The following is a 26,849-nucleotide window of genomic DNA, read 5'->3' as shown; positions in this document are numbered from 1 at the left end:
GAGTGATCATCCCTTCGGGCCACCCTATTCCTCCCTTATATCTCAGATCAGGCATACTTCTCCCCAGAAGGTCCTCATGAACTTTCCTGCCAGGGTCTCCCAGATGGGCTCTCTTAACCCCTCCCTGTGTTTCTCACAGCCACAGTTTCACATGGTCTCACATCAGCTCATGGGATGATCTGAATAGGCTTACTTCCCTAACCAGGACGTAGGCTCTGTGAAGGCAGGCACTGCTTCATTTTGTTCAAGCTTTCTTTGTAGGGCATGGCATAGTGCCTGCATGAAGGTCTCTTATTAGATTTTTCTTATCACCTGGGATGAGACCTGGACTCTACCAGAGTGTCTTCCAAAAGACTTGATCCAAATTCCTTTGCATCACTGGCTACAGTTTTTGAGCAGTCTACTAACTTCTTTAAGCCTCAGTTTCTTCATTAGTAAATCAGTAATAATACCACCAAACCCACATGCCTGTCTTGAGACTATAGCAGGTGCTCAAAAAACAAAAAAACAAAAAAACCTATTTCTTCACCTTTGCTGTTACTACTTAGCCTTTCCAAAATGCCACTGGTCTCCTCTTAAAGTCCCTCTTCAGCACTCCTTTGCACCAGTGGCCTCTAAGGTAAGATGCTTATGGGAGGATGATGGGGAGTGAGAAGGCAGATACACAAGAGGGGTCATTAATGTATGGAAGAAAATATAACACCTACTATTCCTATTCATCTTATCTCATCCTTTAACAATTTCTATTTCTTGGCTATGTTTTACAATGTATGCAATGCTTATTAGACAATGCTGTACCATGTCATTGAAAGTGAAGGAAATAACTTTTGTGTCTTATTTCCAAGTTTTGGATAGTTTTTTTCTCAAGAGGTCGGCCAGGGCACTCTTCATTTATTAAGGAATCTGGCTTGATGTCTGAGACAATGAAAAATCTTAAAGCAAATAGTCTGAAGACAGGCTAACCAGTTCAGCAACTGTTACCAAATTACAGGTGGCATAGGTAGTTGGGGGTTGGAATTTATTCATTGTCATGGAATAGAATGAAGTTGAACTTGTATAAACTAGGTCTGAATCCCTCACCCAACTGACTGAGCTAATTTTACTGATGATAACTAACTCTTTGGGCAGTCTTCTCTGTACAAAATCTTCCTGCTGAAAAAGGATTTATATTTCTTTTTCTCTTTAATTGCAAAATTCATAAAGATTCCACTTGATTTACTGAAATCTATCGTATATGAAAACCAGTTTTGTAGACATTCTAACATTTTTATGTTTATATATATAATATTATATAAATAACATTTATATAATATTATATTATATAAATTAGATACTTTCCTGTAAAAAATTCACACAATACATTAATACAGTTAAGAATGTATATAACCTATAAATAAATAAACATGGTTTGGGACATGTGCCCCCCCCAATATTTTATCAATGGGGTCTATTACCTTAAAAGTGTGGAGACCATTGACTGGGTTCACCTAAATGGGTTGTTGAATATTTCTTTTCTCTGAGATTGTAAATAGCACTGTCTGTAGAGCTTTGTTGAATATATAGTCTCTGGAGTGATAGTGGCATCTTGATTTTTTTGTTTGTAGACGGTTAACAAAGAAATGGCAAAAACTGTCTATAGCTTGACAGCTCCTTTGGAGGAGGGAGAAGAGGTTTTGTATGTACACTTTCCCAGCATGGAAATACCTTTTTACAGACGGTCCATGTGGGCCTCCATAATGATCTTTAATTCAGATTTCAGTAGATCAGAGTGGACCCACCTATCCAACTGTTTCCAACCAAGAAAGCCCCCGAGGTCAGGCCCTGGCACTTGGGGTGTCTAACTCTTTTGCCTCTTTTACTCCTTAATTGGGAAGAATCCACCCCACTTTTGCCCTCGCCAGCTTTCCCAAGGCCAGGGCCAAAGGGGCATGGCTGAGGCATCCCCCGTGTACACAGACGCCGCCAGCTGGCCTGATGCGCCCCTGATGCCGAGGGCTTTGTGACCTCTGTCTCTGCAGTCTGCCTCTACATCAACAAGCAGGCCAATGCGGGGCCCTATCTGGAGAGGAAGAAGGTGCAGCAGCTCCCGGAGCATTTTGGGCCCGAGCGGCCATCGGCGGTGCTGCAGCAGGCCGTCCAAGCCTGCATCGACTGCGCCCACCAGCAGAAGCTGGTCTTCTCCCTGGTCAAGCAGGGCTATGGTGGTGAGATGGTGTCAGGTAAGGCCTGGGGCAGGTTGCATGAAGAGGCCATGGATGTCTCTCTGCAGAGGAAGCATCCATACTCAGGCCTGGAGACAGCAGGTGTGGCCAGGGTCTGTCCTTCATCTGCTGGGCTTCTAGGGTCTTTATGAGCCTGTGAGCTAAAAGCCTCTCTCAGGGCTCAGGGAGAGGATGATTCCACGCCCGGGTAAGAAGACTGGATTTCTGATCCTCATCTTGACTCTTCTCCTTCTCCCACTTCCCACTTCCAACTCACCGTTTTTTGCTTTTTTTTCTCCACTTCAAAATATATCCAGAATCCTTTTGCTCCACTTCAAAATATATCCAGAGTCCAACCACCTTTCACCACCCACCGCAACCTCCCTGGTTCTTTAAAAATCTAAGTCAGATCATGCCCCTCCTCTGCCCTAAACCCTCCTCCAATGTCTCCCATGTCACTCCAAGTAAAAGCCCAAGTCCTTACAAAATCCCACAGGCCCTGTGTGACCTGGCCCTGGCTACCTCTTTAATTTCTTGGTTACTTCTCTCTTGTTCCCCACTCTGTTCTAGCAGAGATGACTTCATGGATGTCCTTTAGGTTCTACTCAAATGCCACTCTATCCAAGAATCCTTTTCTGACCCCTTGTCTAATATATCGCCCTTGTCACCCTCCATTTATTTATTTATTTATTTATTTATTTATTTTGAGACAGGATCTCACTCTGTCGCCTAGGCTAGAGTGCAGTGGCACGATCACGGCTCACTGCAGCCTCGATCTTCTGGGCTCAAGCGATCTTCCGACCTCAGCCCCACAAGTGGCTGGGACTGCAGGAACATGCCGCCAAGCCTGGCTAATTTTTTACAATTTTTTGTAGAGATGAATGCCTCACTATGTTACCCAGGCTGGTCTCAAACTCCTGAGCTCATGTGATCCACCTGCCTCCCAAATGCTGGGATTACAGGCATGAGCCATCGCACCCGGCCTCTCTGTACTTCCTTACTCTGCTCCATTCCTTCTTCATAGCACTTACCACCATGCAGGGCAGTGGGGAAACATCATGGCTTCAACCCCATCTCAGGGCATGTCTTGTTATTCAAGATCCTTCAGAGTCAGAGAAATCCCTTCTTCCATGGTCACGGCCCTCCTCCAGTTTTATCCCCTGATGTGATGTGATAGAAAGGGCACTTCACCTCTGTGGTCCCAAAGAACCCATGACCCTAGTCTAATCATGAGAAAAAAAGACAAATCCAAACGGAGGGACATTTTACCCTGAGCAGTACTCTTCAAAGCTATTAGAGTGATGAAAAACAAGGCAAGACTGAGAAACAGTCACAGACCAAGGAGACGAAGGAGACGTGACAACTAAATGCAATGTGGTGTCCTGGGTGGGATCCCCACCAGAAACAGGACCTTGTGAACAAACAGGTGAAATCCAAATATAGTCTGCTTAGCAACAAAAAAAAAATGAACAAAGAAAAATCCTCACCACGGCCGATTGACTTGCGGTTTTCTCCAGTGCCCGGCTCTAAGCTGACATCTCTCTGGTTTTCCAGTCTCGGCTTCCTTTGATGGCAAACAGCACCTGCGGAGCCTGCCTGTGGTGAACAGCATCGGCTATGTCCTCCGCTTCCTCGCCAAGCTGTGCCGAAGCCTCCTGTGCGATGACCTCTTCAGCCACCAGCCCTTCCCCAGGGGCTGCAGTGCCTCTGAGAAAGTCCAGGAGAAAGAGGAAGGGAGGATGGAATCAGGTAGGCCTCGTCCTGCTTCCCCCACGTGCAGGGACACCTCCCTGTCCCAGGTGTTTCTGCCCTTCCACTATGGAGGGAGCCATTGTAGCTCCTGGCAGTTCTGCCACTGGAGCCCCATGGGCTGCCTGTCTGGGTGCCTGGGAAATATTTGTACCTGGCTGGAACAAAGGGGTGCCTGGACAGTCCCCACCCCAGGCTGCAGAGGGAAGTGGTCCCTCCAGCTATTAAGAGCTGACATTATAACTTTTAGGTCTATATTATTAGAATTTAGACAATGAGACCACATCACATCATATATAACAAGTAAGTTTCTTCACTCTCCTCTCATTGAAACTCTGGGCATTTGTCATTGTTGAGTAGTAGCAGGACTACAAAACTAAGGAACTCATCCCAAAGAAACTAGAGCTATAGAACTGATGATGTTGGTCCTGCCTGGGAGTCTCAGACACCTACCCATGTGAATTAAAGGTGCAACAAAGTGTCTATTATTGCAGGGATTTGACGGGGCCATATATTAAATATGTCTTCCAGCAAGGGTTAGTGTTTCGTTCTCATCACAAGATGGAAAGTGGCCTAGGGGTTGAGCACCTTTTTGTACCATTAGCCACAGAGTAGCTCAGGATGGAAAACTGGCCCTTGGGGAGGGTAGCAAGGCCACACAGGCATACATGACACAGTGTTGTCTACCCAAGGGGCTAGATGTCAATAGGAGGTGCTCCTTCTCCGCTAAGCAGCCCTGAGTTATAGATCTGCAAAGAGGTGAAGGTGAATCTCAAGGATGGGTAGAAATGTTGCCTTTTTTCTTTCTCTGAACACAGGGTTGTTGGTATATGAAAAGTACACAGGCAGTACAACTGGAATCCAGTTATTATGTTAGTCTGCAAACATTTGGTGAACCCTCTTCTGTTCCAAGCACTGTGTGAGACCCTGCCTTGGATAAGTCAAATGCATGAGCTTAGGAAAGTTTTTGAGAAATAGAGTAACTGCTACAAATAATAAAAAACAGATACATCTGCAGGTATGTGCTCGCAGACAGGTTTAGCACATTCAACAAAAGGATACTTATCATAAGAGAGGCTGTGTCTCCAACTCAAGAGGACAGCAGGGAAGGATAAATTTAGATTCTCTGCATAGTTTTTCTTGGATACTATCAAAATCTTTCCTACAATTTTGCTTTTATCTCTCTGAGTCCTGGGAAACAGGAAGAAATTTGGCCTCTGCAAAGGAAGGTACCTAATTAAATATGGTTGGTGTGAGCAGATGCTATTTACTTTTATGTTTTTCTTGATGTCTCTGCATGTGTGAGCTTGGAGAAGTCTCATCTCTCTCCGGGCCTAGATTTCCTATGGGTAAATGACAGGTTGGAGTTGCTGATACAGCACGTTCTTCTGGTTCCAACAGTCTATGAATCTGGCCTCACCTGTAAACCCTAGTTGACTCACAAACATATTCTTAAACTATTTATCTTCTAGTGAGTGTTGCAATGAGAATAGCAGAATCGTGTGATTTCACTTCTCAGATGCTTGCCTCATTGTTACATTGAACACACAATGACCCATGGGACATCATCATAAAGCAGCATAACCCGTATCTCCCATTGTCCTCTAAGTGTATCCTGCGGGACTAGTTCTTCCCTGACTACGGATGAAATTCAGAACAAATATTGGCTTTTCTGGCTCCTTTCAGGTTACAAAATGTTCTCTAGTCAATAATTGATATGTCCAGGTCAGGGTGATAACTGAACTTTATTCTTAGTGAATCTATTATAGGTTTTTACATGTGGTTGCCATGAGGCTTATAAAAAATGCTACAGGTATAAAAAGTTACTTTAAAGAAATTACAACTTATTTTAGATCACACAGACAAGAATAGAAACAAGGAAAAAATGAAAAAACAATCCTGCAGTTTAACTCCATCCCCCCTACAGTGGACTTTTAGTTGCCTCAATTTATATGTTTTGATATTACCTATCTCTTAAGAGATTGTTCTAGCTATTATTGCTTTTAATAGCTTTGTCTTTTGGGCTTCATACTAGTGTTATAAGTGGATTATACACAGCAATTACAGTATTAGAGTGTTCTGGGTTTGTCCGTGTACGTAATGGTACCAACAGGCTTTGTACCCGCAGTGGTTTTTTTTTTCTTTCACATTGAAAAACTGCCTTTGGCATTTCTTGTAAGATGCCTGTGATGGTGGTGAATTCTCTCTGCTTTTGTTTGTCTGGGAGAAAATTTATTTACCCTTCATATTTGAAGGATAACTGCTTGATACAGTAGTCTTGGATAACAGTTATTTTTTTTCTTTCAGTACATTGAAAATGCTGTTCCATTCCCTCCTGGCCTATATGGTTTCCACTGAGAAGTCTGTTGCCAGATGAATTGGGGTTCCTTCAAATGTCATTTGCTTCTTTTTTGTTGCTGCTTTTAGGATTCTCTCTTTGTCCTTGGACTTTGAGAGTTTGATGATTATAATATATGCCTTGGGGTAGTTTTGTTTGTTAAAATCTGTTTGGTGTTCTCTGCCCTTCCTATACATGCATATTTAACCCTTCTCATCTTTTGGAAAGTTTTCTGTTATTATTTATTTGAATGAGCTCCCTACCCCTTGTTCTTGCTTGACTCCTTCTTGAACACTAATAATTCTTAGATTTTGTCTTTTGAGGTAATTTTCTATATCCTGTAAGTGATCTTCATTAATTCTCATCCTTTTTCCTTTTTTCTCTTTTGATTATATTTCCAAATAGTCTATCTTCGAGCTCACTAATTATTTCCTTTGCTTGATCTACTTCACTATTGAGAGTCTCTAATAATTTTTTTAGTTCAGCAAATGTATTTCTTAGTTTGAATATTTCTGTTTGATTTTTTTAATTATTTCAATCTCTTTGTTAAATTTCTCTGATATATTTCTGAATTGCTTTTCTGTGTTATCTTGGAAATCAGTGAGTTTCCTTAAAACTACTATTTTGAATTCTTGGTCAGAGAGCTCACATGTTACCATCTTATTAGGGTCAGTTTCTGGTCCCTTGCCTTGCCCATTTGGGGAGATCACGGTTTCCTGTCGGCCATTGTTTCTTGTGGATGTGTCTATGTCTTTGCATTGAAGGAATATTTATTTCAGTCTTCTCTGACTTGTTTGGCTTTTATTGGGTATATTTGCTTATAGGTTCTTTACTGCTAGGTCACTGTCTTTGGTTTTTTGGCTCTACGTGGCACCTTAAGCCCAGGTTTGCCTCAGCGCTAGTGAATGATTGAAGCATTGCCCTTTCCAAACGCAGGAGGTCCCAAAAAGGTATATCCCAGCAGTGTGGGAAGGCTGGCTAGGGGCTTGTGCCCAGGGGATCTGTGGGGCAAACCTACAGTGTGGTACTGCGCAACAGCCACGTAACAGCCACGCTGATTTGAAATCTCCCTTGGGCAAGTAACTAAGCAGAGTTCCCAGGGCTGGGGATGGTAGTTCTACCTCCCTGCTTTGTCTCTGGCTGTCCTCAGGGATATTTCTCCCTTCGGGCACTCTCAATGCTTCCTATGGATTAAGGCAAGGACAGGCCTCCTGCCATGGAAACCAAGACGGTGTGAAAGCTGGTTGTACACCTTGATCTCACTTTTTCTAGTGTAGAAACAGTGAATTGGGAGAAATTTTTCTGCATGCTTGGTGCTAAGCAGATGGAGGGAGGGACTTGAACGTGGAAGTCAGATTCTCTTACCCTCTGCTCAGAGTTTTTTCATTTCTCTGTGGCCCCAGGCACTGTCTCCTCTTCATATTTGAGTTCTGGGATATTTCTTGTTATAATCTCGGTGCTGTGCATTTGTTTTTGATTTTCTGTGGTGGGGACTGAAGCCAGCTTGCTTCTATGCCACCAGTTTGGAACTTGAAGTCGGCCTCGAAACTTTCAGTTTCACTCAAAGACATAATGACCGCCCCACACCCAGCTCAGGCTTGCCTCAGGCCAGTTGCCTGCAGCAATAAAGAAGGGCATGGTTGGCTTCTCCCCCAACCTTCCCCCTTTTGTTATTGCCTCCTCCCATAGCTCGCTAACCTTGATCCCCTTCACAGTGGATGGGGGAAGGAGGAGACGCAAGAGGCAGGGGAATTTGTACGTGATGAATCTTGCTGTGAGTTGGCATCATGCTCTCTGCTTCTAGCCGATGTTTAAAGCTGATTCTTCATCCTGTGGGCTTTTACATGTGTTCTTTGGTGACCCTACCATCTCTCACCTGCACTTGCATGGGCATGGACAAATGCAACTCTTCTCTAGCTGGTCATTTACAATTCTTTCCACAGTCCAAGGCCTCTGGGGGTAAATCTCTAGATTCAGCTGAAGCCCTCTCGCACCTCCAGACTGCCCTGTGGAAAGGATCTAAGATGATCCTGCTGCAGATCTATGTCTTCTGATGGCCCACATCTGGTCCTTGAGAAACACTCGCACATCCTCTGACCAAACAAACTCTGGATGTATTGGCTGATCCCTGCAGGCACTTCTCCTTTGTTCTGCCAGCCAACGGCCATCTTTTAGAGCTTGTCTCTCAAGCTCCAGAGGACAGATCTCAAGCTATTCATGTGTTCACACTGAAGCCATGCACTGGATCATTTTCTCCTAACTTTCTCTTCTAGTTAAACTGTTTCTCCGCCTCTACAACCTCGTTTGCAGGATGGATGTGGGTGGTCATCTATTGGTGTAAAACTGGCTTTCCACCATCTCTTTTTACAGACCCGCATGGTGGTCTCACACTTCATTGTGGTATATGGTGTCTGTTGTCTTGCAGCTCAGCTAAAACTGAACCTAAAATGGTTTCCTTTTAACATCTTATTCCAGGAGGATGACAGCCTTCCTTCCTAAAAGCTGATGTCTCCATCTGAAAGCTGGTTTTCCTCCCAGTCAGCTGGGAGGTTTGGAAGTAATGACCCCAGTTGTTCTCTTGAGCCCTTTCCTAGCTCATAACTACTTTGAAAAAATAAATTGCTCTAAATTATCCAACCTTGTGGCACTGATTTCTCAGCAGAGCTGAGTGCTGTGAATTTTGCTTGTCAGGGAGCCTTGGGGAAAGTGGAGGAAGCAGCGATGGCATGGTAAGCTCTGAGCAGTACCCTCACCCCACATGTCTTTCCCACCAGTCTGTCATGAGCCCTACAATGACACCATTAGGGAGTTTGCCTTTAGAGTAAGACATTGTCTCTTTAAGATCGCCTTGTCAAAGTTTCTTTAAATAACATGTCAAGTTACCAGTATGTTAGAGGATGAATTAGTTTATCATCCATTTTCTCACCATTGTGACAAGAGAGGCATATGCATTTGTATGAGGGAAGGGTGGAGGTTTTTTTTTGTTTGAGGCTCCATACATCCATAGGACCACATTGTTCCCGAACAGGATTGTAAGGTCATGGGCTTATCTGCATCAGGACAATGCCTGGTTCTGCTTGGCCCCAGGGTTGTTCTGTTCAAGTTGAAGAGTTCCAGGATTGGTGCCATGCACCTAAAGGGCTTGTCAACACTCACTGGAACATTTCCAGAAGATAGTTAATCACATGATAAGAAGATGCAAAGCCATGACAGCTAAGGAACTATGGAAAGAACTGGGATGTTTTTGGTAGAAAAAAAGAGAAGATTTGGGAAAGATGTGATTTTATGTTCCAGTATATGACAGCAGGTCAGGTGGCTTTGTTCTCTGTGGTCCTGTAGAACAGAACTGAGACTAAATAAGTAAAAGGTAGATTGAATTAAATCTAAGGTCTTGTCCCTCAAACTCTGGTCAGGGGCATTGTTATCACCCACCAAAGCCAAAAATCTCAGTGGCCCTGCCAAACTTTCAAACAACAGATCCCCAGGTGCTTTGAAGACACATTAGAGAAGCATAGATTTAAGGAACACTCTCCCAGGTAGAGAACTTAGCAGTTAAATAACCAGATGGAACTCTCAGAAGATAGTTCCCTTGGGAGTCAGGTGGAGTTGACATTGTAAAGAGCTTTGAAATGTCAAAGCCACTCAGAATTTGAAGGGGCTGCTTGGGAGGTAGGTGATAATGATCTCCCCATTGTTGGTGACAAATATGTGTGACTTGTTAGGGTCATTAGTGGGAATGTTGGCCACCTGGAGGAGTAGGAGCAAGATGTTCTCGCTGGTCCCTTACAGGCTGACAGTTCCGGGCTGGAGGTGGCAGAGAACAGCCCTGTACAGCAGGAGGGCAGGTTACCTTCAAAGCATTAGCAAGGGCCTCCCAGAGGTGAAGGTATGGACACCAAGACAAAGTGGCTGTATTAGAAGCAAGACCTCTTCCCTTGAAGAAGAGGGAGGGCTTCTTCCACATCTCTTCCTCAGACTTTTGAAATATAAACTCTCGCTCCTTTTTTTTTCAAGATGGAGTCTCTCTCTGTTGCCCAGGCTGGAGTGCAGTGGTACGAACTCGGCTCACTGCGACCTCCACCTCCTGGATTCGAGCAATTCTCCAGCCTCAGCCTCCCAAGTAGCTGGGATTACAGGTGTGCACCACCACACCTGGCTAATTTTTGTATTTTTATAGAGACGGGATTTCGACATGTTGCCCAGGCTGGTCTTGAACTCCTGACCTCAGGTGATCTGCCCGCTTCGGCCTCCCAAAGTTATAAACTCCCTATTCAAATGATATTTTTCCTGTGCTTAGGGAAAATCAGCTTTCAGGCTTCCCTGCTGCCTGAATTCAGCCTGGAAGTTAGAGTTCTTGGCCTGAGACCAGGAACTTAGTTATTTCCCTCCAATTCTATTAGCTGACATCTGAAGGTGGTTTGTGTTTGGGGAAGTAACACAGCTCCCTGGGTGTTTTAGGAGAATGGAGGCAGAAAGATGGATTTGATAACACTGGTGGCTCTGTCAGAAGTCATGAGATGACCACGGGGAAAATGTTATCTTGCCTTTGAGTGTTAAAATTTAAAAAGACCCAAGTATAAATATGCTTTAGCCAGTGCTTCTCAAACTTTAATGTGCAGAAACCGCCTGAGTATGTTGCTAAAATTCAGATTTTGGTTCAGTAAAGCTGGGGTGGGGCCTGAAAGCCTGCATTTCTTTTTTTAAAAAAAATTAATTAAGCTAAATTCAATTTTTTATTTGTACAAGTTTGTGGGGTACAAATGTAATTTTGTTACATGCATAGATTGCACATCGCTGAAGGTAGGGCTTTTAGGGCACCCATCACCCAAATAATGTACATTGTACCCATTATGTAATTCTCCTCTTCCCTCCCACCCGCTCACCATTACAAGCCTGCATTGTCTATCATTCCACAAGACAGTCTGCCTTTTAACAGGTGCCCAAGTGATACTGGTGCTGCTGATATTGGTGCAGCTGATAGGGCGGGGGCCACACCCTGAGTGATAGAGTGTGGGTGGGCTGGCAGAGTCCTGCTCACACAGAGAAACTTATTCCAAGTTTTCAGTACAGGAAGTCTGTCTGTGCTAAGATGGTTCTTCTCTGCTATAAGTGTTGCCCCTGAAGATGATCCAGTGTTGAGTGGAGGTGTTTTGTGGGCTGGAAGTGAAGAGAAGGGCGTGAAGGGCAGAGTGGTTGGATCGAGGTGGCACTTGTATAAATCCAGGGGAGAAAGACAAGGCTTGCATATCTGGGGAAGAGGGTGAAAGATAGGAAAGAATGATGACAAACAAACAAATTTCTCCCCATGGCCAGCAAGCACCTGAAGCATGGTCTCTGGTGCCCTGTAAACCTTCCCCAATCCGAAGAAGGTATCCCTCTGTTCTCCCCAGATCCTTATTTCCACGTCCACAATGGCATTTGATTCTGCTTTATATTGCAGGACTCTGCGTCCAGATCTCTTCTTCCTGCTAGATAGACCTGGGCGTCCCCAGCAGAGCCTGAAACACAGCAAACACGCAGTAAATACCTACTGACTTGAATTCTATGCAACACGACAGAACAAATTGTCTGCTCACCAAGAGTAGGAGATCTTTGGAAACCACAAATGTGAGAGTTGAACTATTCTGCAAGATCTAATTTAGTTGCTGGTTTCCTGCCTTTTGAAGGTTTAGCATAATGGGGACAGATTGTTTACTTTTGCTGAGTAGCTTCTTTGATATACAGATGGCAGGGGGTGGAAGATGAGAACGGACATTTATTCTTGAGGCTTACTGTTTCCTTCCTTGGCTGGTGGTCTTTGAGCAGGCACCAGAACACCCTCCCAGTAATAGTCACTCACAGTGTTTCATTACGGTTGAACCTATACACTCAGCATTGAGAAATCAAACCTGCTTCCTATCCAACAACACATTTATCTAGTAGAATAACATTACAGAGAATATATGGAGAATGTCTATCTTTACAAAAGATCATTTATTTTTAAAAGGGAACAGAGTTCATCAAGAGGCATGAGTTTCATTACATGGACCCATCCATTTAGTCAGTTGGCAGATAGTACTGAGCTCCCCTGTTTGTAATGCAGCGAGGCGCACAGGGCCCAGGTCACTTGTTCAGAGCCACACACACAGCAAGATAGCAGCAGGGAGGAAACTGAGAGCAGGTCTTCTCATCCCCGGCCCTTTGCTTTTCCTCTCCAAGTTTTTCCTTATTCCAAGTTTTTCTGCTGTCTGTAAGGCCCGTTATCCAGCACTGGCTGCGTGGGGTGTGCATCCCTGTTTCTCAGCTCAGAGGGCTGACTGCACACAATAGATGTCCACAAGGGGCTTGTGGTACACCTGTGTTGCTTCTAGTAAAGATGTGAAAGAACAGAACAAACCCCAGCCCTCATTTAGCAAAATCAAGGAGGAAACTACACTCTAGGAAGATCAATTCTCTTCTTCTCCTGGGTTTCCTGCCTTTCCCACACGGGATGTTTTCCCCGTGTCCTTGTGTTCTGGCTACATCGCGGCTGGATGACAACCACGGGGCAGGCACAGCCCACATTCCAGCTGCCCGGGAAACTTCCTCATTTCTACAAAACCCACACAAGTAGCCTACTCCACCAGACAGTGGCAGAGTTTGATCTAGTGTTTGAATTAATATGTGGAATGATGGGTAGAAAAAGAAAAGAAATAAAGGGGGAGTTCTTGATTAATGGGTATAGAGTTTCAGTTTTACAAGACTAGTTATGGAGATAGATGCTGGTGATGGATATGCAACATTTTGAATGTATTTAATATCACTGAGCTGTATGCTTAGAAATGGTAAAGATGATAATTTTTTTTTTTTTTTTTTGAGACAAGATCTTGCTCCATCATCTAGGCTGGAGTGCAGTGGCGTGATCTCGGCTCACAGCAACCTCCACCTCCAGGGTTCAAGTGATTCTCCTGCCTTAGCCTCCCAAGTAGCTGGGATTACAGGAGCCCACCACCATGCCTGGCTAATTTTTGTATTTTTAATAGAGATGGAGTTTTGCCATGTTGGTCAGGGTGGTCTCGAACTCCTCAGCTCAAGTAATTCACCTGCCTCAGCCTCCCAAAGTGCTGGGATTACAGGAGTGAGCCACTGTGTCTGGCCACGACTTTATGTGATATGTATTTTACCACAATAAAAAAAAAACTTGAAGAAAAAAAAAACAGAACTGGAATCCCCCCTCCCTCAAAAACAGAAAGAAAGGAAAGGAATGAAGGGAGGTGCATTCCTGCAGATGCCTTTGCACCTGCTTGTGTCCCAGTGCAGGCCACATGACTGGAACATTGTGGAGCTGTGTTTGTCACAGCCAAGGGCCACATGGACAAATGAGCTGTCTCATTCTCAAGCTGAGCATTGGAAAGGAGGTCATTTGGAAGGAGAATAAACTATCGACAAGCTCTGGTCTTAAGAATCCTTGCAGAAGGTTTTGATGAAAAGGTTGAAAAAGAGGCTGAGCTCGGTGGCTCACGCCTGTAATCCCAGCACTTTGGGAGGCAGAGGTGGGTGGACTGCTTGAGGCCAGGAGTTTGAGACCAGCCTGGCCAACATGGTGAAACCGTGTCTCTACTAAAAATACAAAACTTAGCCAGGTGTGGTGGTGGATGCCTGTAATCACAGTTACTCGGGAGGCTGAGGGAGGAGAATTTCTTGAACCCAGGAGGTGGAGGTTGCTGTGAGCTGAGATTGTGCCACTGCATTCCAGCCTAGGTGACAGAGCATGATTCCTTCTCAAAAACAACAACAATAACAACAACAACAAAAAACTAAAAAGTGTTCATCAGTTTTGTAGAAAATACAAAAGCCTTCATATTTTTCCTGACACTTAGGGCCATAGAGGCCAAGCTAGAACCCTTACACCATGGAATAGGGAGTGTTCTCCAGGGTAGGAGTCCTCATCCTAATTCTCCCCATGTGCCTATGTAAATTCATTTAGGAAAAGCTTTATATTTTCAGTGATATCTTTCATTAAATTATGATATCTGTACATATTTTAAAATATTGAACTAAAAGGGAAAAATATAATCTCTTTTTTAAAGAAGGCGCCTCCAGAGAAAAGCCTGCATTTCATAGAATTTAAAATGGATTCTCTATTATGTCCAGCAATTGATTGGATCCCTTTGCATTGTAAGGCTCAGGTTCTCTCTCATGTCCTGTAGATACCGAGGAAGTTATTTACTCCATAACTATTAACCAATGAATGAATGTTCCAATTAAGTTGTTTTAATCGCCCAAGGTATCTTCAATATGAACTAGTGTAATATTGAGTCACATTGACCCCTTTGATAAAATTTTGGTAGAAAGTAACTGTATTCAAACAAACAAACAAAAGAAGTGAACACTCTTCTTGTCTAAATCACAATTTATTTTGTGGATTAAAGATGCCAGCACCTGAGACTTGAGGAGCAGAATGATGCTGGTGGTAAACCCCTTGCAGGCTTTCTACTGTTTGGGGGTGTGGAGGAGATAAAAAGCCTGAAAAAAAGAGGCCAAATGGACTCCTTCTTCCTAGAAGGCTGACCCCAGGAATCCTCTGAAAGACACCCCTACCTCTACCCTATGCCCACTCCTCAAATAACAAAATCTACTGGAAATCTCCTGTGTTCCATGAGGCAAACAGTCCCTCATGTGGCGCCCCAACTCCTCGATTCTCCATGAGCCATTAGAGCTGGCCAGATGGTGGGGGGTCTCCCAGCCTCTCTATCAAACAGTTGTGTCTGTGTCCACTGCAGAAGATGTTCTGTTTCTGGTGAGCCTGTCCAAAGAGGCTCCTGCCTCTGACAGAAGAGTAGGTCCGGGAGATGGGCCAGGCATCTAAGTAGATCCAAGGGGTTGGAAACCAAGTTCTCTGATTATACCTCAGAACAGTGGAAGCACAAGGACTGGTGGAAACAAAGGGACAGGGTATGTGAGATGCAGCCATTCGAGGCCTCCAGGACCTGCACAGGTTGTATTAGAGACCCCTTCTGGTTATTCCCCTGGACCACAACCCTGAGCCCCTGTGGCGGACCCTAAGGTACTGCTATCTGCAGGCTACTCACACCATTATCTGTTGTCCATGCTTGAGAACTAGGGTTAGAATGGCAAACCATGCCAAGAGGAGCTGAAGCAGCTTAGGAAACCAGTAGGCTTCTAAGATGAACTTCATGAACTCTCTCCTAATAGTGGTGCTTTCTGTGTTTCATTCATAAGCAACAAACCCTTTGCTGAAAAAAACTACAACAAACAAACATAAACTCCCTGGCAGAGAAGTGGGCAGATACTCTGTACCAGATCTATCCTAGCTACTGCTGAGTTAATAATGACAACTTCCAATCTGGACATGCAGAATCAAGAGGAATGAAACGGCTTCCTTTTTTCTGTCCACAATAGTTATCTTTTGCCGTGTCATAAATTACCCCCAACACTTAGGGGCTTAAAATAACATTTAGGGTCTCACAGCTTCTGTGGGTCAGGGGACCAGGTGCAGCCTCACAGGCCTTCTGGTTCTGAATCTCTCACAAGGCTGCATCTCAAACCTCAACTAGGGCAGGACCCACTTTTCCAGCTTTTTCACATGGTTGTCAGCAGGACTGAGTTTCCAATGAGCTGTTGCTTTGTTGCCAGATGGGTCCCTTTGCAGAGCATCTCACAGCACAGCAACTTGCTCCACCAGAGTGAGCAATGCTAGGAGTGCTGTGAACCTCTCTCAAAGTCGAGATGTCCATTTAGAAAGGAAACTTACAAGGCGTCCTCTATTCCAGGAACTTCAGCATTTTCCTGATTAAGGACCACTTTTAATTTCCCCAAGGTTCTATGAAAGACCAAAAAATTGTGGGGGCTGTGGAGGAAACAGCGTGACCACAGGAAGTCCCACCCACTTCGCCTCCCCCAGCTCTCGGGAATTCTCATAAGCTTGGCGTGGAGGTTTGGCAAAGCTGCAAGATCATATGGAGGGTGGTATGGAACCTGCTCTCCTCCCGAGAGCACGGAAAGGCCATTCATTATCCCAAACAGATGACTTTGGTCAAAAATGCCTTTGGTCAAAATTTCCAAAGGAGGAAATCAACCCCTAGGCTTAGAACAAAGTCTTAGGCAAACCAGAAACATCTGAGAGGATGTAAGAAGTTCAGGTGTCAGGCATTAAAATTATGGTCGGTTGCTGTGCATCTCATTAGGGGAGAAAAAATAGAAATGTACTTAAATGGACCAGAGGGGAGTCATAAGGTTGATTCTCAGGGCTGAGTGATCTGAACTGCAGAGACAACCTTAGAGAGAAAATCCATACTGGCCAGAGACCAAGTTAATGGAAAATTTAATTGAAGCAAATGAAATGCTCAGCCTCATAGATAGTATGGCCCTGTGCCCTTTGAACCAGAAAGGCTGGGCCAGGAGGCCACAGAGGGCCCTAAGGGAAAACTCCCTTATCTGCAAGAACAAGGGGCGGGACTGAGTTTGAGAAAAGAAAATCTGCAAACCTCCACAGGAGCCTCAGTGAAAGGCTGCATGCAGGGGAGGAAACCTTCAGGTTTTGGTCACCAGGAAGCCCATTAGAGATTCACAGCAGAAGGCCCCTCTGCATCCCACAGCACCAAGCACGTGCTGGAAACCGGCGGTTCCCCAGAGGAGAGTGGGAGAGGCTGCCGGGTAGCAGAGACACAACCACCAAGGTAGGCACCGAAGCACCTGTGTCTGGGCTCTGAGTAAAAGAGGTGCAGCTGGCACGAGCACCTGCTACTGCTTCCTGCGCCTTCTCCCTCCTGCCCCTCTCCTCGCAAGTCTCCTTTTCCTGTACTATCTAGGTGATGGCACCTGGCTAAGCAAAGAGGGGTAGCTGCTCTACAGCTCTACAAATCTGCGAACTGCACTCCTGCCTTTTCTAATCTGGGTTTCAGGGCTAGGAATCTCTGATGCTGCCATCTCTGTCAGCAAGCTGAACCAAACTGTTCACACACGGAGGCCACAGGACACTGACCATAGCTTGGGCAGGGTGTGGGGGTCGGCAGGGCTGGGCAGACCGGCAAAGGGGTCAGGCAATCAATCCTGAGCAAGGCCAGGGCTCCCAGTCTGGAGGAAGGTGGTCGTGCTGATTGTGGAAAGGGCTCACTCTGCAGCTGCTCCCTCAACTGGGAAGACTGATGCGGGAAGTGGGGGATGAGAGAGAGAGAGAAAGACAAACAGGCAGAACTGTTTAGAGATGACAAATAGTGTCTAAGACTAGATGTTGTGGTTCTTATTGCCTTAATAGGTATTATGTGAGAATAATTTTGCATAGTGGAATTGTTGTGTTTCAGGACTTCATTTGGTTAGTGAATCCAAGTAAAATGCCAGTTTAATTTTTAAAAATAAAATCAATAGTCCGAGCCCACTGGGCTGTAAGCAGTTAAGCCTTGTGTCCTAAGTGAGGAGAGCTGACACTTGGTCAGGAGCATCTATAGTTTTATACATAAGGTCCGTTTTCCCCTCCCTGCCGCTCTGTTTTGGGACTTTCTCTTTCTCTCTCTGGCTCATGGCTTTCTCCTACACCTCTTCCTCTTTCTGCTTCTCTCTTTGGAGGTTCTCTACATTTCAGGGGCTCACACCTGACCCTCCAGGACTGTAGCAGAAATGGGCTGCACCTGGGTGTCCTGGAAGCCATGGATGCAGGGGCATTACCTAACCCTATCTCCACCCCAGGCTTCAGCAAGGATCAGGGAGCAAGGGAGGAATCCACACACTCTGGACTCAGAACCCTGAAGCTTTGATCCCTAAACCGGAAGGCTTAGGCACAGTTCAGGTTCATATGCAAACAGGTATGCCTTGAGGCTTGAGTGGGTTTACATGCTTCTAGAGTGTTCTTTGGCCTCACTAATAGGCAGGCTTTATACACAGTGGCTGGAGGGAACCATAGTCCACAAGCAGGTTTAGCGATGGTGAAAAAGGACCATCAGTCTGTCCTGAAAGCTCCCAGGACGCCAAACCTTGAAAATGTGGCAGATTTCTTTGATGGGGCCACGTGTGTGTTTTCCTTTCTATTTAAGCATGCTCTCGTGACTTTGCAAAAGGCAGATCATTCTTTTTTTCTGGAGGAAAAGATTTAATGATTCATAAATGGCAACATTAGTCTCTTGGCTGGATGCAGAGGGTTACAGAAGTGAGTAAAAAGCCCCTCATTTACCTTGCTTTGTTAAGCTGGCATTCTCCACTGCAATTAAATGGCCTCACACAGGCTGGGTTGGAGCCTCTTGTTGATGAGCAGTGCCAGGGTGACAAGACAGCTTCTTTCAGATGGAAAAGGATTTTGTACAGACACAGGAGGAAATGACCATGAGTGCCTTCGCCTGTGAGCCCTACGGTCTGCCGGGAGTCTGTGTGCAGGAGTTAGATCCTCCAACAGGTCGGCTGGCCCCATCTGGTGTTTGCTCACCAGTCAGCCACAAAAGCGCTTGAAAAGTGGGGGTTCCCTCTCCAGATACAGACTTGGTCCTTTCTTTTGACTGACTTTAAATATTGGATTTAGGTAAGAAACATATGTCACAGTTCAATTAAATTCTTAAGCTCCTAGTAGTTCTGCATACCTAGAATTCATCTGCCTCATGTTGGATGTTGAGGTGACCTAACATGTTGGGTAGTGTAAAGGGTACATGTCCAGCAGTCATGTGTTTTAACTGAAGCAAGAAGAATTGAGGCTAGATGTAAGGAGGAACTTTTAGGCAATGAGATTCATAGCACAATGGCCTCACTCTAAAGGAGATTGTAAAATCTCTTTGGGGAAGCTTTCAAATAAAAGACTCAGTTATCTACCATAGTTTCTTTTCTAGACAACACCCTGCCTGAAGAGATAGGTTGGGGCTAGCTCAGTGCATTCCAAATATTAATTTACCACCTTCACAATTTCTACTGTGTCTGAGTAACACTTATAGAACTGTCTACTCAAGATATTCCTTTACATTAACTCATGTCTTTTAATCTTAGCCATTAGTCAGCTTAAGCAATCATAGTGTATCAGTGAAATCATTTTGTTTGATGTGCTAATTATATGTCGTGGATGTACATTGAAATACATGACAATAAAAAAACATTTACTGGTTGTCGTAGGCTGAATCGTGTATGTTCAAATTCTCGGGTATCTGGAACCCTTTTTGGAAACGGGATCTTATTTGGAAATAGGATCTTTGCAGATGTAATCAAGTGAAAGGGAAGTCATACTGAGTTAGGGCTCTAATCCCATGACTGGTGTCCTTAGAAGAAGAAGGAAATTCGGACACAGATCGTGACACACAGAGAAAACACCACAGTGGAGGCAGAGATTGGAGTGCTGTCTCCAGCCAAGGAACTCCAAAGATTGTTGGCCACCAGGGGAGGCTAGAAAGAGGCCAGGAGGGATTCTCCCCTAGAGTCCTGAGAGGGAGCCTGGCCCTGTGGACACCTTGATTTCAGACTGGTAGGCTCCAGAACTATGGCAGAATAAATTTCTGTCGTTTTAAACCACCCGGTTTGTTAGTTTCTGCAATCCTAGGAAATGAATATACCCATGTGGTTCCCTGTCCCGCCAGTGGGAAGCATTTAACATTTGGGGAAATGCTGGGCTGGGTGCTTGTGAAGGTCCTTTTCCTTCCTGCCACCGAATGATGAGGGCCATCAATGCATCTGTCACTTTTACGCTTAGCTATGATGTATCAGAACCCCTCTATAGAAAAGTGCGGAAAATGCAGTTTCAATCGGGTTTGAACAGATCCATTTCATCAATTCTGGAAGCCACCACAGTGTGTGCATCTGAACGTGCTGTTCACTCGCGGCCACCCAGGAGCCACTTTACAGAGCCACATCTGGGGCTTGGTGATTTGTCTTGACAGTTGTCCACCTGGGCAGACTTTGGAACCACCAGCACATCCTTTGCCTGGGTAGAAGGTATTGCTTGATGCCCTCCGAAGCCTATTTTCCCTTCTGATAATTCATTTGGATCACAGCCCAGAGGTTAGCTTTTATTACCTTTGATCTCACCCATGGGCATAAGTAGTTTCTTTCTTTATAATTATTTATTTATTTTTGAGACAGAGTTTTGCTCTTGTTGCCCAGGCTGAAGTGCAGTGATGCAACCTCAGCTCACTGCAACCTCCACCTCCTGGGTTCAAGCAATTCTCCTGCCTCAGCCTCCTGAGTAGCTGGGATTACAGGCGACTGCCTCCACGCTTGGCTAATTTTGTATTTTTAGTAGAGACGGGTTTCACCATGTTGGCCAGGCTGGTCTTGAACTCCCAACCTCAGGTGATCCGCCTACCTTCGCCTCCCAAAGTGCTGGGATTACAGGCATGAGCCACCGTGCCTGGCCGCTGTCAACAGTTTTGAAATCCATTCAGTGCATGTTCCCTTGTTCCCCATTCCCACACTTTGCGATAAGGGAATGATCTGCCATCTGCGTCTGTATTTTCCAACTATAGTGCCAGTCAGTGAATTATCTGCATTCTCTACCTTAGACTATCAGAACTATGTAGGCATATTTAATTTAGACTTAAAGTGTTCAATAAGCAGTGTACTGTTTTTGTTAAATCTTTTTTCATTGTTTATCACAAATCTACCTAAAGAATTTATATATAAGCTCTTTATAATATCAATTTTAATGAGTCTTCTGTGTAACGGCAGCCTTACAGCTAACATTGGCTCAAATGTTTACTCAATAAATATTTATCAAGCACTTCCTCTATTCCAGGCATCATGCCAGATACTGCATGTAGCTTCCTCACATATACCAAAGCACCTGACATGTGGGACACAAAAAGGATTGGTATCCCAGACTATGAGAACTTTCCAACAAAAGGAATGTAATGGCAGCCTTACTGCTTACTGGCTTTAGATCGTAGATAGTAGATAGTAGATGCTCAATACACGTGAGTTTTCCTTTCCCTCACTCCATTCAGAAAGCAGCCTAGTATATAGCTCCATAGCCAGGTCCTTTTTAGAATCTCCCTTCCGAAGGCTTCTGACCCAGAGGGAAGAGATGCAGCGAGGCCATCAAGGCAAAGATGTAGCGTTCCAGGGTCCTGAAGACATCTCGCAGCAATTGGCTGCATAGCATTCGGCACAGAGCATGCATACCCTTCGGCTGCTTGGGTTATGTGTGTCCTGGTGGCCAACGCCATGTTTGTTACACTTGACTGCATATAATTCCTGAGAATATGTTCATAGCCTCATCTGAAAAGCACTGAACTTCTGCAAACGCCTTTAAAAAAAACTTTATTGAGATATAATTCATATATCATACAATTCACCATTTAAGGTACCATTCAGTGACTTTTAGTATATAGATATGCACAGCTATCAGCACAGTCAATTGTAGAATACTTTCATCACCTCAAAGAAACCTCCCACATACCCTTTAGCTATTACCCACCCCACACCCCAACCCCATTCCCTAAGCAACCACGAATCTACTTTTTGTCTGTATAGATTTGCCTTTCCTGGACATTTTATATAAAAAGAATCATTTGACTTGTGGTCTCTTGTGGCTGGATTCTTTTACTTTGCATAATGTTTCAAGGATCATTCACACTGTAACAGGTATCAGTACTTCATTCCTTTTTATGGACAAATAATATTTTGTTGTATGGATATAACAGATTCTTAAATTTTATTCATTCGTTGATAGCCACTTGAGTTTCTTCCACTTTTTAGCTATTATGAATAGGGCTGCTGTAAACATTCATGTACAGATTTTTATGTAGACATTTGTTTTCATTTCTTTTTAGTACATACCTAGGAGTATAATTGCTGGTTCTTATGGTAATTCTACTTTAAGCATTTGAGGAAGTACCAGGCTGTTTCCCAAAGTGGCTGCACCATTTTCTATTCCTACCAGCAGGGTGTGGGGGTTCTAATTTCTCTATGGTATCACCAACACTTGTTATCTGACTCTTTGATTATCACCTTCCTAGTGGGTGTGAAGTGGTGACTCATTGTGGTTTTGATTTGATTCGACTCATGATGTGGATCAGCTTTGATGTGCCTACTGGCCATTTGTATATCTTTTTAAAGAAATGTTTATTCAAGTCCTTTATCCATTTTAAAATCGGGTTGTCTTTTTATTGAGCTACAATAATTCTTTTTTTTTTTTTGAGATGGAGTCTCGGTCTGTTGCCCGGGCTGGAGTGCAGTGGCACGATCTCAGCTCACTGCAAGCTCCACCTCCCGGGTTCACGCCATTCTCCTGCCTCAGCCTCCCGAGTAGCTGGGGCTACAGGCACCTGCCACCACGCCCGGCTAATTTTTTGTATTTTTAGTAGAGATGGGGTTTCACCGTGTTAGCCAGGATGGTCTTGATCTCCTGACCTCATGATCCGCCCGCCTCAGCCTCCCAAGGTGCTGGGATTACAGGCGTGAGCCACCGCGCCCAGCCGAGCTAGAATAACTCTTAATACAGCCTACTCCCTTACACAGGTTGGTTGTATAAGTCTAGCCCCTTTTACAAGATATACAAGTCCCTGATCAAATATATAATTTGCAGGTATTTTCCCCCAATTTGTGAGTTGTCCTTTCACTTTCTTGATGGTGTCTTTTTTTTTTTTTTGAGACTGGGTCTTGCTCTGTTGCTCAGGCTGGAGTGCAGTGGCGCCATCTCGGCTCACTGCAACCTCTACCTCCCAGGTTCAAGCAATTCTCATGCCTCAGCCTCCCAAGCAGCTGGGATTACAGACTCGCATCACCATGCCCAGTTTATTTTTGTATTTTTAGTAGAGACGGGGTTTCACTGTGTTGGCCAAGCTGGTCTCGAACTCCTCATGTGATCCACCCACCTCTGCCTCCCAGAGTGCTGGGATTACAGGCATGAGCCACCGTGCCCAGTGCAAACCTGCAAAAGTTTTTAATTTTGATGAAGTCTAATTTATTTTATTATTTTATTGCTTGTGCTTTTGGTGTCAAATCTAAGAATATTTTGCCAAATCCAAGGTCACAAACATTTACCCCATATGTTTCTTTCTAAGAGTTTTATAATTTTTGCTCTTACATTTACATTTTTTATTCATTTTGAGTTAATTTTTGTATATGGTGTGAGTAAGGGCTTTCCTTTAGTCTTTTACATGTGGATATCCAGTTGTCCCAGCACCATTTGTTGAAAAGACTATCCTTTCTTCCATTGAATGGTCTTGGCACCCTTGTGGAAATCAGCTGAACATATACACATGGATTTACTTCTGGATTCTGAATTATATTTCATTGATCTGTATACCTATCCAAATGCCAGAACCACACTGTCTTTTTTTCCCTCTCCAATGACATTGGCTTTATTTATTTATTTTTAAAAAAAATTTTTAAATCAACGCATAAGAGATGTATGTAGTTTTAGGGTACATGTGATAATTTGTTACATTCATATAATTTGTAAAGATCAAATCAGTGTACTTGGGATATCCATCGCCTTAAATATTTGTCTTTATGGTAGAACCATTTGAATTATTCTTTTCTAGCTATTTTCAAATGTTTAATAGATTGTTGTAAACTATAGTCACTCAAGTGATTTCTCAAACTCTAAGTCTTATTTCTTCTATAAAACCATATATTTGTAACTTTAATCAACTTCTCCTCATCCTCACTGACCTCTGCCCTTCCTGGCCTCTGGTAACCACCAATCTACTCCCTATCTTCATGAGATCCACTTTTTTAGCTCCCACATATGGGTGAGAACATGTGATATTTGTCTTTCTGTGCCTGGCTTATTTCATTTAACATGATGACCTCCCACATTGTCTTGATTATTGTTGCTTTGTACTAAATTTGGAATCAGGAAGTGTGAGCCTTCTACTTTGTTTTTGTTTTTCATGATGGCTTTGGCTATTCTGTGTCCCTTGCAATTCCATATGAGTTCTGGAATTAGCTCGTTATTTTCTACAAATAAATCAGTGAAGATTCTGACAGGGATTGTGCTGAATCTGTAGATCAATTTGAGGGGAATTGCCACCCTAAAAATAAGCCTTCTGATCTATGAACATGAGATTTTTTTTCCATTTAGTTACATCTTCTTTAATTTCTTTCAACGATGTTTTGTAGTTTTCAGAGTATGTTTGAACTTTTGTTAAAGTTATTCCTATTTTATTTATTCTTTTTCATACTATTATAAATGGAATTATACTCAATTTTATTTTCTAATTGTTAATTGCAAATGTGTAGAAATACAATTGATTTTTGCACATTGATCTTGTATCCTACAACCTTGCTGAACTACTTACTAGTTCCAACAGTCTTTTAAGTAGATTCCTTAGGATTTCGTACACATAAGAGATAGTTTTACTTCTTCCTTCCTAATCCAGATGGCTTTTCTTTTCCTTAACCTAATTGCACTGGCTGGAACCTCTAGTACAATGTTAATAGAAGTAGCTGGAATGGACCGTCTCTTTTTGTTCCTGATCTTGGGGGACAGCATCCAGTCTTTGACCATTAGCCATGATATTACCTATGGGTTCTTTGCAGATGCCCTTTGTCAGATTGAGGAAATTCCCTTCTGTTCCTAGTTTGTTGAGTGATTTTATCATAAAAGGGTATTGGATTTCGTCAAATGTTTTTCTGCATCTGTTGAGGTGATTGTGTGATCTCTGTTTTATTATTCTATCCATATGGTGTATTACATTAATTGATTTTTGAATGTTAAATCAGGCTTGCATTCCTGGGATAAATCCTACTTGGTCATGGTGTATATATCTTTTTATATGTTGCCGGGTTCAGTTTTGCCAGGTTTTTTGTTGAGGATTTCTGCATTCATATGAATACCAGATATTGGTCTATAGTTTTCTTATGATGTGTCTGTCTGGTTTTGGTATAAGGGTAATCCTGGCTTCGTAGAAGTATTTGCCATAGAAGCTGGGAAGTATTCCACCCCCTTCTATTCTTTGGAAGAATTTGTAAAGAATTAGTATTATTTTTTCTTTAAATGTTTGGTAGAATTCAACCGTGAAGTTATTCAGGCTTGGGCTTTCTTTGTGGGTAGTTTTCTGATTACTTATTCAATCTTTTTACTTCTTACAGGTCTACTCAGATTGTCTTTTTCTTCTTAAGTCAGTTTTAGTAGTTTGTTCATTTTATCTAAGTTATCTAATTTACTGGCATACAACTGTTTATAGAACAGATGGTTCCCTACTTAAGATGGTTTGACAATGATTTTTTTCACTTTATGGTGGTGTGAAAGTGATACACATTGACTGAAAACCATGCTTCAAGTATCTATACAACAATTCTGTTTTTCACTTTCAGTAAGTATTCAGTAAATTACATGAGATATTCAATACTTTATCATAAAATTGGCTTTGTGTTAGATGATTTTGTCCAACTGTAGGCTAATGTAAGTGTTCTGAGCATGTTTGAGGTCAGCTAGGCTAAACTATAATGTGTGGTAGGTTATGCATGCTAAATGCATTTTCAACTTATGATATTTTTAACTTATGATCAATTTATTGGGCTATAACCCTATTGTAAGCAAAAAGCATCTGTATTTCTCAATCTTTTTCAATTTCTGTAAGGTTGGTAGTAATTTCCTCTCTTTCAGGTTTTCATTTCTGATTCTAGCAATTTGAATCATCTCTCTTTCCTTCTTTACTTTTTATTTGTTTATTTTTTTGTCCATGTAGCTAAAGGCTTGCAATTTTGTTGGTTCTTTTTCCAAAGAACAAGCTTTTGGTTTTATTGATTTCTTCTATTGTTTTTTAAAATTCTCTATTGAATTAATTTTTGCTCAAATCTTTATTATTTCCTTCTTTGCTTTTTTTCCCAGTGTCTTATGATAGAAGATTAGGTTATTCATTTGAGATCTTTCTTCCTTTAACAGAAGTATTTACAGCTGTAAATTTACCTCTAGCCACTACTTATCTGTATCACATCTTCAAAGACTTTTATTTTTAGTCAAGCTCCACATCCATCCCCAACTATGAGAAGATCTGCTAGCTTCCCTAATAAAATCAAGTCTTAATCTTCAATAATCTTCCTACATTGTGGAAGAATCCATGTATGGAGAAGACATTTGGATCTTGTGGCCTCAAATTTGTTTTTCATTGCCAATCATGGAGGATCCATTGGTTTTTGTTGTTGTTGTTGTTTTGTTTTGTTTTTATTTTTCATATTTTTGCTGATTACATTTTCTTTGGGCATACCAAGATCTGTTTTGATGGTGTCTAATATACGGATAATTATTGCTGGGGACAGGTAGACATGATCTTGTCCTGGTGGGAGGGACTAGAATAGTTTCCTTCTTTCTATCACCGTAATTTCTCTGGACTTCCCCCACCCCCCAAAAGAAAAACTCCACATAAAAATAATAAAACAAACAAAAAACCCACCATTCGGCCACAGGTGTAGCTCACAGGGAGTTCAACAGGCTCAATGTTGAGCTTTAAAAGTATAGGACTGTAATCCCAGCACTTTGGGAGGCCGAGGCAGATGGATCACTTGAGGTCAGGAGTTTGAGACCAGCCTGGCCAACATGGTGAAACCCCATCTCTACTAAAAATACAAAAATTAGCCGGGTATGGTGCTTCCAGCTACTCGGGAGTCTGAGGCAAGAGAATCGCTTCAACCAGAGAGGTGGAGGTTGCAGTGAGCCGAGATCGCACCAC

General features: G+C 43.2%; 1 protein-coding gene across 1 annotated transcript in view; it reads left to right on the top strand.

Annotated features, from left to right (window-relative positions):
- The window catches only part of SCML4 (Scm polycomb group protein like 4), a 123,559-nt gene that overhangs the window by 73,175 nt on the left and 23,535 nt on the right, over positions 1-26,849 (top strand). The window contains exons 4-5 of the mRNA XM_003824332.6: positions 2,019-2,219; positions 3,756-3,950. Coding sequence (XP_003824380.1) covers positions 2,019-2,219; positions 3,756-3,950 — 396 coding nt within the window. The remainder of the gene's footprint in view (positions 1-2,018; positions 2,220-3,755; positions 3,951-26,849) is intronic.

This window comes from Pan paniscus, chromosome 5 (genome assembly GCF_029289425.2).
Source record: "Pan paniscus chromosome 5, NHGRI_mPanPan1-v2.0_pri, whole genome shotgun sequence".
Taxonomy (NCBI): domain Eukaryota; kingdom Metazoa; phylum Chordata; class Mammalia; order Primates; family Hominidae; genus Pan; species Pan paniscus.
Note: the sequence above shows the minus strand (reverse complement) of the source record. Positions and strands in the feature narration are given on the sequence as shown.